This window comes from Hyla sarda, chromosome 2 (assembly GCF_029499605.1).
Source record: "Hyla sarda isolate aHylSar1 chromosome 2, aHylSar1.hap1, whole genome shotgun sequence".
Taxonomy (NCBI): Eukaryota; Metazoa; Chordata; class Amphibia; order Anura; family Hylidae; genus Hyla; species Hyla sarda.
Window position 1 is genome coordinate 496,744,365 of NC_079190.1, and position 16,902 is coordinate 496,761,266.

General features: G+C 43.2%; 1 protein-coding gene across 3 annotated transcripts in view; it reads left to right on the forward strand.

The window, feature by feature from the left end:
- Positions 1–16,902, forward strand: part of ABCG1 (ATP binding cassette subfamily G member 1) — a 197,910-nt gene that overhangs the window by 137,947 nt on the left and 43,061 nt on the right. For 2 of the 3 annotated variants that reach the window (XM_056559732.1, XM_056559730.1), the window contains exons 11-15: positions 1,886–2,054; positions 4,075–4,175; positions 4,344–4,502; positions 7,487–7,605; positions 8,380–12,398. In XM_056559732.1, the coding sequence (XP_056415707.1) occupies positions 1,886–2,054; positions 4,075–4,175; positions 4,344–4,502; positions 7,487–7,605; positions 8,380–8,608 (777 nt within the window). In that variant the 3' untranslated portion in view covers positions 8,609–12,398. Of the gene's footprint in view, positions 1–1,885; positions 2,055–4,074; positions 4,176–4,343; positions 4,503–7,486; positions 7,606–8,379; positions 12,399–16,902 lie in introns of those variants that run through there. The other variant, XR_008889125.1, reaches the window with a different exon arrangement.

Consider the following 16,902-nt stretch of genomic DNA (forward strand, 5'->3'; position numbering starts at 1 on the left):
ACAGTGCCCACATCATTCTATACAGTGCCCACATACATGTGCTATACAGTGCCCGTATGATTCTTAACAGTGCCCATATGCTTCCATACAGTGCTCACATAATTATATACAGTGCCCACATGATTTTATACCGTACCCACATAATTCTATACAGTGCCCACATCATTCTATAGAGTGCCCACATACAAGTGCTATACAGTGCCCATATGATTCTATACAGTGCCTACATACATGTTATATACAGTGCCCACATACACGTGCTATACAGTACTCACATATTTATATACAGTGCCCACATGATTCTATACAGTGCCCACATACATGTGCTATGCAGTGCCCACATACAAGTGCTATACTGTACCCACATATTTCTATACAGTGCCCACATTCAAGTGCTATACAGTGCCCACATCATTCTATACTGTACCCACATAATTCTTTACAGTGTCAACATGTTTCTATACAGTACCCATATACGTCTATACAGTGTCCACATCATTCTATACAGTGCCCACATACAAGTACTATACAGTGCCCATATGATTCTATACAGTGCCCATATGATTCTATACACTGCCCACATGATTCTATACAGTGCCCACATACAAGTGCTATACAGTGCCCACATAATTCTATACAGTGCCCACATACAAGTACTATACAGTGCCCATATGATTCTGTACACTGCCCACATGATTCTATACAGTGCCTACATACATGAGCTGTACAGTGCCCACATACATGTGCTATACAGTGCCCACATACATGTTCTATACAGTGCCCACATACATGTGCTATACAGTACTCACATATTTATATACAGTGCCCACATGATTCTATACAGTGCCCACATACATGTGCTATACAGTACTCACATATTTATATACAGTGCCTATATACATGTTCTATACAGTGCCCACATACATGTGCTATACAGTACTCACATATTTATATACAGTGCCCACATGATTCTATACAGTGCCCACATACATGTGCTATACAGTACTCACATATTTATATACAGTGCCCACATGATTCTATACAGTGCCCACATACATGTGCTATACAGTGCCCACATACAAGTGCTATACTGTACCCACATATTTCTATACAGTGCCCACATTCAAGTGCTATACAGTGCCCACATCATTCTATACCGTACCCACATAATTCTTTACAGTGTCAACATGTTTCTATACAGTACCCATATACGTCTATACAGTGTCCACATCATTCTATACAGTGCCCACATACAAGTTCTATACAGTGCCCATATGATTCTATACACTGCCCACATACAAGTACTATACAGTGCCCATATGATTCTATACAGTGCCCATATGATTCTATGCACTGCCCACATAATTCTATACAGTTCCCACATACAAGTGCTATACAGTGCCCACATGATTTTATACAGTGCCCACATACATGTGCTATACAGTCCCCACATACATGTGCTATACAGTGCCCACAAGCAGTATAAATGCTATACAGTGCCAACATACAAGTGCTATACAGTACCCACATATTTTTATACAGTGCCCACATATTTTTATACAGTGCCCACATACCTTTTCCATATAGTACCTAGTATAGTGAAGACATAACAGGGCCATACAATACTCATGTAAACCATAAGTTAGAGTGTATATAGGTGCTATACAGAGCCCATTTAATGCTCCCATAAAGTGCGTACATTATAGTGACATACAGTGAACCCATATCAGTACCGCACAGTGCCCACATAAAGTATAGTACTAGTAGTATATATATATATATATATATATATATATATATATATATATATACAGAAGTGTTTTTTCCTTTTTGTTTTTTTACATGCAGTTTGTCTTTCTGAGTGTCTCATGACTCTCCTCCTCAGGTGCTGACTCACTTACGTATCATGTCCCACATTGGAATCGGGCTCCTCATAGGATTACTCTACCTGGGGATCGGGAACGAGGCCAAGAAGGTCCTGAGTAACTCCGGCTTCCTCTTCTTCTCCATGCTCTTCCTGATGTTCGCAGCTCTCATGCCAACAGTCCTCACCTGTGAGTACCAGCCGCTGTCCTATAATGTCCTATAACGGGGATTACAGGGTTTATAAAACAGAACAGAGGGGGACTTCACTATAAGGATTGAAATTCGAGAGGATGGGAAGGAAACCATTATAGCAGCAGGAGAGGAGTGTGCTGATCTTGTAGGAGGCAGTGACCTGTTCACACCTGTGAGTACCAGCCGCTGTCCTATAATGTCCTATAACGGGGATTACAGGGTTTATAAAACAGAACAGAGGGGGACTTCACTATAAGGATTGAAAATCGAGAGGATGGGAAGGAAACCATTATAGCAGCAGGAGAGGAGTGTGCTGATCTTGTAGGAGGCAGTGACCTGTTCACACCTGTGAGTACCAGCCGCTGTCCTATAAGGTCCTATAACGGAGATTGCAGGGCTTATAAGACAGAACAGAGGGGGACTTCACTATAAGGATTGAAAATCGAGAAGATGGGAAGGAAACCATTATAGCAGCAGGAGAGGAGTGTGCTTATCTTGTAGGAGGCAGTGACCTGTTCACACCTGTGAGTACCAGCTGCTGTCCTATAATGGGGATTACAGGGTTTATAAAATAGAATAGAGGGGGACTTCACTATAAGGATTGAAAATCGAGAGGATGGGAAGGAAACCATTATAGCAGCTGTAGAGGAGTGTGCTGATCTTGTAGGAGGCAGTGACCTATTCACACCTGTGAGTACCAGCTGCTGTCCTATTATGGGGATTACAGGGTTTATAAGATAGAACAGAGGGGGTCTTCACTATAAGGATTGAAAATCGAGAGGATGGGAAGGAAACCATTATAGCAGCAGAAGAGGAGTGTGCTGATCTTGTAGGAGGCAGTGACCTATTCACACCTGTGAGTACCAGCTGCTGTCCTATTATGGGGATTACAGGGTTTATAAGATAGAACAGAGGGGGTCTTCACTATAAGGATTGAAAATCGAGAGGATGGGAAGGAAACCATTATAGCAGCAGAAGAGGAGTGTGCTGATCTTGTAGGAGGCAGTGACCTGTTCACACCTGTGAGTACCAGCCGCTGTCCTATAAGGTCCTATAACGGAGATTACAGGGTTTATAAGACAGAACAGAGGGGGACTTCACTATAAGGATTGAAAATCGAGAAGATAGGAAGGAAACCATTATAGCAGCTGTAGAGGAGTGTACTGATCTTGTAGTAGGCAGTGACCTATTCACACCTGTGAGTACCAGCTGCTGTCCTATTATGGGGATTACAGGGTTTTTAAGATAGAACAGAGGGGGTCTTCACTATAAGGATTGAAAATCGAGAGGATGGGAAGGAAACCATTATAGCAGCAGAAGAGGAGTGTGCTGATCTTGTAGGAGGCAGTGACCTGTTCACACCTGTGATGATGTTAGAAAGGACAGGGCTGTCAGGGCACAGGGACAAGACACAGGTCACAGACTGAGAATGACATAGTGGAAGGAGAAGGGTCCCCAGCAGCACAGAGTATTTCAGGAGAGGAGTGTGCTGTTCTGGGGCAGTGACCAGGGCTGGTGCAAGGATTTTTTGCCACCCTAGGCAAAAGCTAATTGTGCCGCCCCTTTGACTCCTCCAAGTGACATGCCCCACCTTACTATGGGGGTGACACACTGTAACAAACCCCCTCCTCATGTAATCACCTCACTTCTGGGGTGAAAGCTTAGTGGCCATCAGGACCTGGAGAAATAACTTTCTTCTGGAGGGCAGAACGGCGCCGCCATCAAGAGGGCGCTCTAGGCAGCTGCCTATTTTGCCTATAGGTGGAGCCGGCCCTGGCAGTGACGTGCCCACTTGTGGGATTTTTAGAGAAGACAAGACTGCCAATGTCAGGACGTGAGGAGGGGAGCGAAGTCAAGAGAGGGGCGGGTGCAGATTGAAAGTCTTAACGTGGAAGGAGCAGCGCAGAGTATTTCGGGAGATGAATGAGGGGATAATTTCTGATCATGGGGGGATACAGAAGCAGGACCACCACAAGGTGCTGACATGGTGCTAGTTAGTCCTCTATTTCTTCGCAGTTCCTCTGGAGATGGGAGTATTCCTTAGAGAACATCTCAACTACTGGTACAGTCTGAAGGCGTACTACTTAGCCAAGACCATGGCCGACGTCCCGTTCCAGGTAAACACACCGGCTTCCGTAAGGGTATGTTCACACGTACAAAATCCGCTGCGGGTAACCCGCAGCGGATTTTGTACATGTGAACATACCCTTATAAAAGATAATTTCCCAAGACGACTCCCAAGATCTCTCCAGTACGTGTCGTGACGACCCTGTGTCTGTTTTCAGATCATGTTCCCGGTGGCGTACTGCAGCATCGTGTACTGGATGACGTCGCAGCCGTCGGACGCCGTCAGATTCGTCTTGTTCTCGGCTCTGGGGACGATGACCTCCCTGGTGGCTCAATCCTTGGGGCTTCTGATCGGGGCAGCATCGACCTCCTTACAGGTGGGCACCTGGGACCATAATACTGACAAAGCCCCCCCCCCCCCCCCACACACACAATTACATACGGTAATCTCTACTCCGCCAGGGTAATACTGACCTGTAAAAGAATGCTGTTTAGATAAAAGGCATAGATAGACTGTAGACTGTACATAGAGTGCCCCCTAGTGGCTGAGAATTTTATATTGAGAAGAGAACAATAAATCGCATATATATATATATATATATATATATATATATATATATATATAACATCTATGTCCTATCTATATATCTATCTATCGAAAAGGAGAAAGGACCGCAGCACACAGAAAGTCCTCAGTGCAAAAAAAGAAATACAATAAGAGCAATGTTTCTGTAGTCTCACACCACCATCCTCAGGCATAATGCAGTGAACAAACAGTGGCCCTTAAAGGGGTACTCCGGTGGGAAACTTTATTTTTTATTTTTTAAATCAACTGGTTCCGGAAAGTTAAACAGATTTGTAAATTACTTCTATTAAAAAAATCTTAATCCTTCCAGTACTTATTAGCTGCTGAATACTACAGAGGAAATAATTTTCTTTTTTGGAACATAGAGCTCTCTGCGGACATCACGAGCACAGTGCTCTCTGCTGACATCTCTGTCCCTTTTAGGAACTGTCCAGAGCAAGATACGTTTTCTATGGGGATTTGCTCCTACTCTGGACAGTTCCTAAAATGGACAGAAGTGTCAGCAGAGAGCACTGTGGTCAGACAGAAAGGAAATTCAAAAAGAAAAGAACTAACGGCAGCTGATAAGTACTGGAAGGATTAAGATTTTTTAATAGAAGGGATTTACAAATCGGTTTAACTTTCTGGAGCCAGTTGATATATATATATATATATATATATATATATATATATATATAAAAGTTTTTTCCTGGATAACCCCTTTAACGTTCGGACAATTTTGCTAGATATGTCACTAAAGGTGGAAACAAATGGTATTCCATTTGTCACATTCTGTTCTTCCCGTCTGGCACTATCTCCATTTTTTATTCTCTCTCTCTGTCGTGCAATCAGTTTTTCTGGGTAACCTTTCTCTCTTTAAAGGAATTGGACATTGTTCTTCTGTGTTCGTTGTACGATGGGCACGCACCATTTGGCTATAATGTAACGATTCAATCATAGGGCGTGGATGGCAACTTTCATATCGAAGTCGATTATTACCATTAGAGATGACCGAACTTACAGTAAATTCGATTCGTCACGAACTTCTCGGCTCGGCAGTTGATGACTTTTCCTGCATAAATTAGTTCAGCCTTCAGGTGCTCCCGTGGGCTGGAAAAGGTGGATACATTCCTAGGAGACTCTTTCCTAGGACTGTATCCACCTTTTCCAGCCCACCGGAGCACCGGAAAGCTGAACTAATTTATGCAGGAAAAGCCATCAACTGCCGAGCCGAGAAGTTCGTGACGAATCAAATTTACTGTAAGTTCGCTCATCTCTAATTACCATCCGTGCTCTTTGTAAACAAATCAGTTGTCAAAATATTCCCAACGATTGACGCCGATACATCCAGAAATTGTACTGTTTCTTGTAATTCACGTCAAAATTCAAAAATGCATGAAACAAATTCAGTATTTTTCCCTATATTACTGTTATGCACTTTTGGTCATTTGTATTCACTATAAGGAATTGTTAATGTGTTTTGATAATTTGTATGCACCTTATTTTTATGGAATTCTGTAAAATAGTATTATATTAATTGAGTGATGTCATTTGTGCTAATTATGGGCCACTGTTTGTTCACTGCATTGTGCCTGCGGATGGTGATGAGAGAGACTACAGAAACATTGCTCTTATTGTATTTCTTGCTGAAGATGGAATAAACACAAGTTTTTTGTTGCTCTGAGGACTTTCTGTTTGCTGCGGTTCCTTTCTCCTTGTATTGAAGTTGGAGTCCTGCGTGACTGCGTGCACCTTAATACTACTGAAAGGGAATTGGTGGATGTGCTGCTTCTTTGGATTTCTATTCTATCTATTTATCTATCTATCTATCTATCTCATATCTATATATATATCTCATATCTATCTCATATCTATCTATATCATATCTATCTATATCATATCTATCTATCTATCTCATATCTATCTCATATCTATCTATCTATCTCATATCTATCTATCTCATATCTATCTATCTCATATCTATCTCATATCTATCTCATATCTATCTTTCTATCTATCTATCTATCTATCTATCTATCTATCTCATATCTATCTATCTATCTATCTATCTCATATCTATCTATCTATCTATCTCATATCTATCTATCTCATATCTATCTCATATCTATCTATCTATCTATCTATCTCATATCTATCTATCTCATATCTATCTATCTATCTTTCTATCTATCTATCTATCTCATATATATCTATCTATCTATCTCATATCTATCTATCTATCTCATACCTATCTATCTATCTATCTCATATCTATCTATCTATCTATCTATCTCATATCTATCTATCTATCTATCTCATATCTATCTATCTCATATCTATCCATCTCATATCTATCTATCTATCTCATATCTATCTATCTATCTATCTATCTCATATCTATCTATCTCATATCTATCTATCTATCTTTCTATCTATCTATCTCATATATATCTATCTATCTATCTCATATCTATCTATCTATCTATCTCATACCTATCTATCTATCTATCTCATATCTATCTATCTATCTATCTCATATCTATCTATCTATCTATCTATCTATCTATCTATCTATCTCATATCTATCTATCTATCTATCTATCCATCTCATATCTATCTATCTATCTCATATCTATCTATCTAATATCTATCTGTCTATCTATTTATTTATCTATTAATCTATCCATCCCTGTGACTTGTACCAAATGAAGCGCACAGCTCTGCTACCTCAGGAAGATCTGGTATAATGCACATGATGAAAATATTCGGCCCTTAATAAATCCCGTTCTCCTTCAGGTGGCGACCTTCGTGGGTCCGGTTACAGCGATTCCTGTTCTGCTGTTCTCCGGATTCTTTGTCAGCTTTGACACTATTCCCAGCTACCTTCAGTGGATGTCCTACATGTCGTATGTCAGGTACTGAATGTGCTCTACTTATATCTCTACTTTCTATGGCGCTAACATAGTCCATGGCATTGTACACAGAATAAGTTGTGTAGTACCCATCCTCAGCCGGACTTGCAATCTGATATAACTATTTCTATCTATTACATGAAGAAATCCAAAGTATGAACCCAGGACTACAGCTCTTTTTTTTCATTGTGTCCACCAGAGGGCGATGTTTCCCAACAGCACTGCTCCCTCTAGTGGCCGATACCAGCAGAAGGTGTCACTAGGTTAATCCATGTGGCTATAAAATAACATTACTGACACTTCATCAACATGAAAGTTCACATTGAGACAATGTTTGTTTATAGTGTAATAACATTTGCTCTTCATGTAGCCTTTGGCTGTCCGGGTATGCTGGGAGTTGTAGTTTTGCAACAGCTGGAGGCAACCTGTTTGGGAAACACTGCTCTAGACTGTTCCTGCCTGTTGCATCTTGTCATGGATAAGGACTATATTCCCAGGGACTATATCCTATGGTAATCATAGAAGGAGCTCCACCTCAACACCCTAGACCCGAGGTCCCCAACCAAGTCCTCAAGACCCACCAACTAAAAAACCCAGAGTAACTAAAAAAACAGAATGTTGGTGGGCCTTGAAGACTGGGTTTGGGACCACTGGCTTAGACCAAGCACTCTAATCTATTCTGATGGAGTAACAGAAAAAAAACTAAATGTTGGTGGGATGGGGTTGGGAACCACTGATCAGTCTCCCTGGATTAACATGATATCTTTTTCTCAACAGATACGGATTCGAGGGAGTCATTTTGTCTATTTACGGCATGGACAGAGAAGACCTGTACTGCGACAAAGATGAAACCTGCCACTTCCAGAAGTCGGAAGCCATATTGAAAGAACTTGACGTGGAGAACGCCAAGCTGTACTTAGACTTTATCATCCTGGGGGTCTTCTTCGTCTCTCTGCGCCTCATAGCCTATTTCGTACTACGATACAAAATCCGGGCAGAGAGGTAAAAAGACCGGGCTGAGAAGAAAGGTTAGTTAGACTGAAACAATACATAGAAGAATTCCACAGAAGATCATCATTGTACTGCTCTACCAAGTCTTGGGAAATGCCACCAGATCCAACTTTGCCGAACCTCGTTGGGTTGGTCGACTTTTTCGGGGTGATCTTCTCAAGTACTGTGGAGATTTCTTTATTTTTTCCCCCCCTTCGCGCCATTGTTGAAATATAAACTTTCTAGATTTAACTAGGAAGAAAATGAAGGGAAACCTAGAAGGTCGAGAGTTGACTACTCAGTATTCCATTGAGGATAAGGAAGGACAAACGTCTTCAACCTTGGTCTAGTATTGACAAAGAATGTCCTTGCAGCTAATGACTGCGATACAGAGGGGTATCTTGTTACTAGGATTATCCAAGGTTGATATATATATTTTTTTGGATTCCTTAAGACATCAGCGTCTTGGATGTTCTAGATCTTCCCAAAAGCTACAACAGACTTTGACAATCCCACTCTTACCAATGTAACGGAACCTGTCACCAGATCTGTCTGGCATCTCAAAGGTACCACAGTACGGTTGACCACGTGGGTATGATTCCAGGGATCAAGTCCTGGAAAAAAGTGTGGGAACTTACCCAAGATTTCCACTCAAGGGCCGGTCCTGCAGGACTCCTGCTAATGGGAACAGTGTTCCTGCTGTGAAAAAAGTGCAGGAACTCCGTTTTTGTGCATTCCTGCAGGACTTAAGTCCTATATGTTTCCCCAAATGGATATTGAAATGAAACATGCTTGGTTTCCAGTGACATCCCAATGGGGTTTCTGCTCCCAAGGGTTGGGGAGATGTTGACCTTTAGGCCCTTTTGGTGCCGATCTCTAAATTTCGTAGAGTCACATTGACATGTCAAGTCATGCTTCAGTTTCATACCGTTTGGGGAGTGGTGTCTAATTTGACACGGCTGCACCCATTTAGGTGCCATGATTGAAAGGGGGCAGATTCCCTTTAGCACTGTTTTCCTAGAGCTGGTCTCAGAAGTATTCTCGAAGGACAGAAGTATATATCTCAATGTATCTTTAATAGTATGACCGTACCCATGACTGGGCTAGGGTCCGAATGTAGTCCAGAGATGGTTTCAATGGAGTCGATTGATTGTACGGTAATGAGAAAAACACTCACAAAAAAAAAAACATTTACCAAAAACATTGACCTATCGGTTTGTAATGTTAACTTGTCTTTAGGCATGTCAACGCATGGGGTCAGGAAGAGGACATCAAACTGCATTTCCTTCAAGCTGATATTTTTTATTCTGCAGGGGGGGGGGGGGTCATTTTGGGTGGGTGAAGGGCACTTCAGGACCTGTCCCTCTCTGCATGAACATTAGTTGTAGTGTTGACCTGGCGTGGGGGGTTCAAAGGATGTTTGGTCTAAACCACTGGTCCCAAACCCAGTCCTCAAGGCCCACTAATATTCTGTTTTTATTTTTCAAGTACTCTATTGAATTCAAACCCTGGACTGTTGGTGGGCCTTGGTCGGGGTTGGGACCACTGGTCTAAGCGACACTGGTCTGACCCCATTGTTCAATATGAGGTTGAAGGCCATCTTTTCATCTACGAGCATGATGATGTCCTCAAGGCCCACCAACATTATGAGTTTTTTAGCTACTCTATTGAATTAAAGTCCTGGACTGCTATTGGCGGGCATTGAGGACTGAGGTTGGGGACCACTGGTCTAAGTGACTAACCCCATTGTTGAGTTTGAGGTGGGAGTCCATTTTTTCATCTACGAGCATGATGATGTCCTCAAGGCCCACCAACATTATGAGTACTCTATTGAATTCAAGTACTGGACTGCTATTGGCGGGCATTGAGGACTGAGGTTGGGGACCACTGGTCTAAGTGACTAACCCCATTGTTCAGTTTGAGGTTGGAGTCCATCTTTTCATTTAAGAGCATGATAATGTCCTCAAGGCCCACCAACATTATGAGTACTCTATTGAATTCAAGTCCTGGACTGCTATTGGCGGGCATTGAGGACTGAGGTTGGGGACCACTGGTCTAAGTGACTAACCCCATTGTTCAGTTTGAGATTGGAGTCCATCTTTTCATTTACGAGCATGATAATGTCCTCAAGGCCCACCAACATTATGAGTACTCCATTGAATTCAAGTCCTGGACTGCTGTTGGCGGGCATTGAGGACTGAGGTTGGGGACCACTGGTCTAAGTGACTAACCCCATTGTTCAGTTTGAGGTGGGAGTCCATGTTTTCCTCTACGAACATTACAATGTCCTTAGGTCTACTGTTTCTTTGTACTGTATTTTTTTTCCCGAACATGGAAAAAGGGAATTAAGAAAAATCTCTATTGTTTTCAGAAACGTTTACACTTTGATTTACCTAAGAACAAAAAAAAAAAACTAAGAAACAAACATCAGGGCAAAATAAGGCACCTCAATCCTCCCGATCTCTTGGGACAAATTTAATTTTAACAAAAATCTGATTAATACGGCTGGAGGTGATAGGAAAACATCACCACTTGAGGACTACCAACCATCATTGCCCATAATCTCAGTTTCACTTTCAGTTTAGGACCCTAGCAACTGCTTTCAAACGGTTGTCAGGTAATGTAGGCATAGCAACCAGATAAAGCATGGATTATTAATCAGATTTTTTCTAAAATAAAGAAATAAATGAATAATAATGAATGTGGATGGAAAAAAGGCAGCAAAAAGTAACTTGTACCTACAGAATTAAGGCATCTGTTCTGTAGGAAAGTGGTCTCCAAACTGTGGCCCTCCAGCTGTTGCAAAACTACAACTCCCAGCATGCCTGGACAGCCAACGGCTGTCCGGGCATGCTGGGAGTTGTAGTTTTACCACAGTATGGAGACCACTACTGTAGAATGACACAAAACTATATCGACTGTCGAGTAGCCCCCTCCCCATAAAACTCCCTGTAGACTCTTTCTGAAGTCCCCCATACGCACCCAAACATGCTGGTATTTTTTTTTAATTATTTTTATTTTTTTGCTTCTGCTCTCTGGGTTTCTCCACTATATGCACACAAACTACCTCAATAATATGCACAAGAACGTTGACATTTTTTACTTTGCCGAAATTCGCGACGCAGAACCGTTCCGTAGCGGAATGTATGTAGAACGCTACCCTGCATGTATATATATAAAGCACCTTTACCGCCATCGATGCCCTACGGGGGCTCATGTGTCTAGCCAATCAGGAAATGGCAAGCTTGAAACGCGCCTCCCATATTTAGCAACACATTGCGCCCTTTTTTTTTACCTCCTCGAATGCAAGTGTACATACATTACATGTAGGACAGTGTTTCCCAAACTAGTGCGTCTCCAGCTGTTGCAAAACTACAACTCCCTGCATGCCCGGACAGCCGCTGGCTGTCCGGGCATGGTGGGATTTGTAGTTTTGCAACAGCTGGAGGCACACTGGTTGGGAAACGCTGCAATAGTTAGTATTGAACCCTGATACCATATTGTCTCTGCCTGACCTTACTATATCCTTCTCCATATTTTATCCTTCCTGTCATGTTTCTATAGACTTAAGTTTGTTGTTTCCCATAGCAACCATATCCCTACCACACCATAGCAACCGTATCTTCAATACCATGAATAAAGGGAATATAATAAATATATGGTTGCTATGATGTGGTAGGGTTATGGTTGCTATGGGAAATGCCAAAGTAAAGTCTATAGAAACAAAGTAAGATCAGAAAGAGACGATCAAGTATCAGGGTTCCATACCAACTAGAGCAGTGTTTGCCAACCATTGTGCCTCCAGCTGTTGCAAAAATACAACTCCCAGCATGCCCGGACAGCCAAAGGCTGTCCGGGCATGCTGGGAGTTGTAGTTTTGCAACAGCTGGAGGCGCGTTGGATGGAAAAACACTGCCCTACACACACACATCACATGACACTATGGATACATGATCCCTATAGGGTGAGTAGTCACCTAGAGGGTTGCATTCCGCACCCGCACCCAATAATTTCTTGATAGAATAATTTTTTTTAAACATTTTTATTATTATAATTAATATTATTTTATTGTTATTTAATTAATTGTCTGCAAACATGGACCTAGAATGAAGTAGTAGAAATTTTTCATTTGTCACTTGACCAAAAAATTTCTGGTGATCCTTTTTGTTGTGTACATTTTTGAACGTATTAACGTTTTGTATAGACAAATAAATTTGTACTGAAACCCTAATTCCATCCAGCCATTGTTTTTATTTCATTGCTTTCCTTTTTGGTTTTTCATCTCATCAGTCATATACATTGTAATCATCCTGTAAATCTTTTATTAAAATTTTAAACATAACAATAAATTATTACAGATATAAACATACCATATCTGACAGAACATATAAATATAATGAATCATAAAACCAACACCATAAAATACAACACTGGTCCAACCCACACTCATTCCTCCACACAAACAAACTAAATAATACCACTTTTTTTTTTTGGCCCTGAACGGCATCCTATGCCCCCTGTAGATGTTACCAGATGTCCATGAACCAGTCCAGGATTTTCTGTATATATATAAAAGTCCCATAGAAACCCTCCTCCCAACCCACCACCCAACCTAAATTAACCCACCACCCAACCTAAATTAAACCCAAACCCCAGGAGGCATCACACAATATATACAGTACATAAAATATGCATAGACTAACCATATACACAGTACATAAGTATACATTACAACAATAAATACCATAACAAATACATATAACACTATAAACCAAACAAAAAAGAGGCTTTTCAGCCACACAAACCCCTAAAGCTCAAGTTCAGTGCCTGCAAGCCCTATATAACCATATTCCTACAGCACAAAATAAAAAGACTAATGTGTCAGCATCAGCCCACCAGCAGGGGGAGACAACAGGCTAAGGCACTTTAAAGGGAGAGCCCCTCCACAGACGAGAAGCCCTGCCAGCACCCAGCCTCTCGTACTCCAGAGAACGCATCTTCACCAGGTCACCCAGTATGTTCCTAACCACCTCATCCAAAGGGAGGATTTTATGCTGCGTCGACTCTAAACACTGTGCGTTCCCCGTGCAGTACCTGACCACTGAGCTGACTAGGAATAAAAGTGCTGCGGTCCCAGCCTCCAAGGTTTCTGAATGCCCCAAAGGACCATTCCGCATAGGAGAGACTGGCCAGCCTAAGCCAACCAATTGAAGTGCCCACCCTGTTGTAAACCTCTGTGTTAAAGGGACAATGAAGCAGAAAATGCTCCATGCTTTCCAGCATGCCTCCACACTCCTCGTGGGGACATCCCCGGTCATCAGAGCTCCTGCACTTCAGATTGTCCCTCACACACAGTTTCCCATGGAAGCAGCGCCAAGTCAAGTCCCAAAACTTCAAGGGGATCCTGATAGAATTCAAAAGCCCTAAAGCAACCTCCAGATCCCGAGTTGAGCAATCCTTGAGCGCCAATGGCCTCTGGAAATGACAGAACCCTCTTGTCCAGGAATTTCCTCGACAGAGTCCTAATCTCCCACATCCCCAGACCCCACCGACGAATAACCTTCACAACCTGGGTAGCATAAACCGGGAGATGCCCGTGTGGTGTGCGAAGATCCTTCACTTGCCCTCCTGTCTCCCATTCCTGGAAAAAAGGCCAAAACCATCCCCTACAGGAGGATACCCACAGAGGAGCCTTCTCTTTGCAGAGGTGTGCAATATTGGCCTATCTTAAGTAAGGTATTCACCAAGAATACCATGGGGTTGACCATGCACAACCCCCCTAGTCTCCTCATACGGTAAGTAACCTCCCTTTTTACTAGGTTCAGTCTATTCCCCCATAACATTTGGAAGAACACACTGTAGACCCGGGTCCAGAGAGGTTCTGTCAACATGCATACACTGCCCAGCAAAGGGAGCAGGAATGTTTTGATCAGGTTAACCCTTTCCCATAGGGTCAATGACCAACCCTTCCACTGATCCACCTTCTGAGGGCGATCTTAAACCTGCTGTCCCAGTTATGTTTGGGATAAACCCCTTGGCCAAATTTGATGCTGAGGACTTTTGCACATTCCTGGGGCTCTGGAAGGGCGTCCGGGAGATCAAAACCAGGATCTCCCCCTCCCAGCCTGAGACTCTCACACTCATCCTGGTTGATCTTGGACCCAGATGCCTCCGAGTAGTGGTCCACCTCTGACATCACCCATCTGCCTTCTTCTTGTAAGGAGACATCATCAGCATACGCTACTGCCCTCAGAGCCGAATCCAGCACCGCCAGGTCCATTCTCACCCCCGTCAAGGATCCACAATCAATCATCCTAAGGAAAGGATCAATTGCAAACACATACAGCAACGGGCTCAAAAAACAACCCTTACGGACACCAGACCCAACCTCAAAATAGCTGCCAATCCAACCATTCACAAGCGGGAAACTCTCTGTCCCTACATACAAGGTCTTAAGCCAATCAACAACCCTCCCCCCCCCCCCCCCCCAGCAGGCCATATCTCGGAAGACAGCCCTACCCTGCTCCACAGCCTCCCGGACACTGAGCACAGCACTAAATGTACTGCGGCCTGGAACGGAGCAATGCTGAGCCCCCGGAAGGAGTTGGGGTGCAAACTCCACCAGCCGGTTAAGCAGCACTTTTGACAGAATCTTCCTGTCCTCATTGAGAAGTGCTCTGGGATGCCAACTCTCAATGCGGGACAGGTCTTTACCCTTTGACAGGATGATCAGCGCCGACCTCCTCATTGACTTCGGCTGAGTGCTCGAGGATAGACACTCATTAAATAATCATTCAAGAGGGGAACCAAAGTGTCCTTAAAGGTCTTATAGAACTCAGATGTTAAGCCATCTGGACCGGGTGACTTCTTGAGGGCAAGCCCATCAATTGCCAACCTGACTGCATCTGGGCCATCAGCGCCCCTCCCTGGTGACTGGTGCTGTTTTCATCCCCCGAACCACCAGAGCCGCAGCTAGATGACATCACCACTTGCCCTGCAGGGAGCCCACTCTATGGGGTCAGATGTTACAGACCCCCGGGTGGATTTGGCTCAACATTATCGGCCTCCGCAACGTCTCCTTCCTCCTCAACCTGTGGCTGAAGCCCCCTCAGCTTTCTTTGCTTCTCTCTCTCCATTTCTGCAAAGCTGCTCCTTGCTTCCTCTTACCCATGAAGTACCTCTGCCACCCGGTACCCATAGGTGGTTCCAGTCTCCTGGGCCCTGGGCATTCCCCAATCCTCCTTCACACCTCCATGGGCATTTAGCTTTGCTCCAGGAGGAGTATCACAGTCCATATTATCAAGGCTTATCTTGACAGTACCTGTAGTACCTTTTGTAGCTTTGCTGCTTGTTGGAGCAGCCTTGTGGCTACTCTTTGTCTCCATGGGCTCAGGAAGTGCTGGAGATACATCGCTTCATCTCCTGGCAGAGCGTCTTAACCCGGAGGCCTCTGGTGCAGTTCCTGATGCTGCTCCCCCTGCCTCCCACGGACCTGTTTCAAGGGGCAGGTGTTGGGGTTCTCCGCTCATACTAGGAAACGAAATCTCCTTCTGGGGACAGATGGATCTCTCTCGAAGCCGAGCACACCAAATGCTCACAGCAAACCCAAACAGGTGGATGCTCCCTCTAGTGGCCAGACTCCAGAGCTGTACTCACTATTCTGCTGGTGGGGTCACTGTGTACATACATTACATTACTTATTCTGTACTGATCCTGAGTTATATCATGTATTATACTCCAGAGCTGTACTCACTATTCTGCTGGTGAGGTCACTGTGTACATTCATTACATAACTTTTCCTGTACTGATCCTGAGTTATATCCTGTATTATACTCCAGATCTGTACTCACTATTCTACTGGTGGGGTCACTGTGTACATACATTACATTACTTATCCTGTACTGATCCTGAGTTATATCCTGTATTATACTCCAGAGCTGTACTCACTATTCTGCTGGTGAGGTCACTGTGTACATACATTACATTACTTATCCTGTACTGATCCTGAGTTATATCCTGTATTATATTCCAGAGCTGTACTCACTATTCTGCTGGTGAGGTCACTGTGTGCATACATTACATTACTTATCCTGTACTGATCCTGAGTTATATCCTGTATTATACTCCAGAGCTGTACTCACTATTCTGCTGGTGAGGTCACTGTGTACATACATTACATTACTTATCCTGTACTGATCCTGAGTTATATCCTGTATTATACTCCAGAGCTGTACTCACTATTCTGCTGGTGAGGTCACTGTGTACATACATTACATTACTTATCCTGCACTGATCCTGAGTTATATCCTG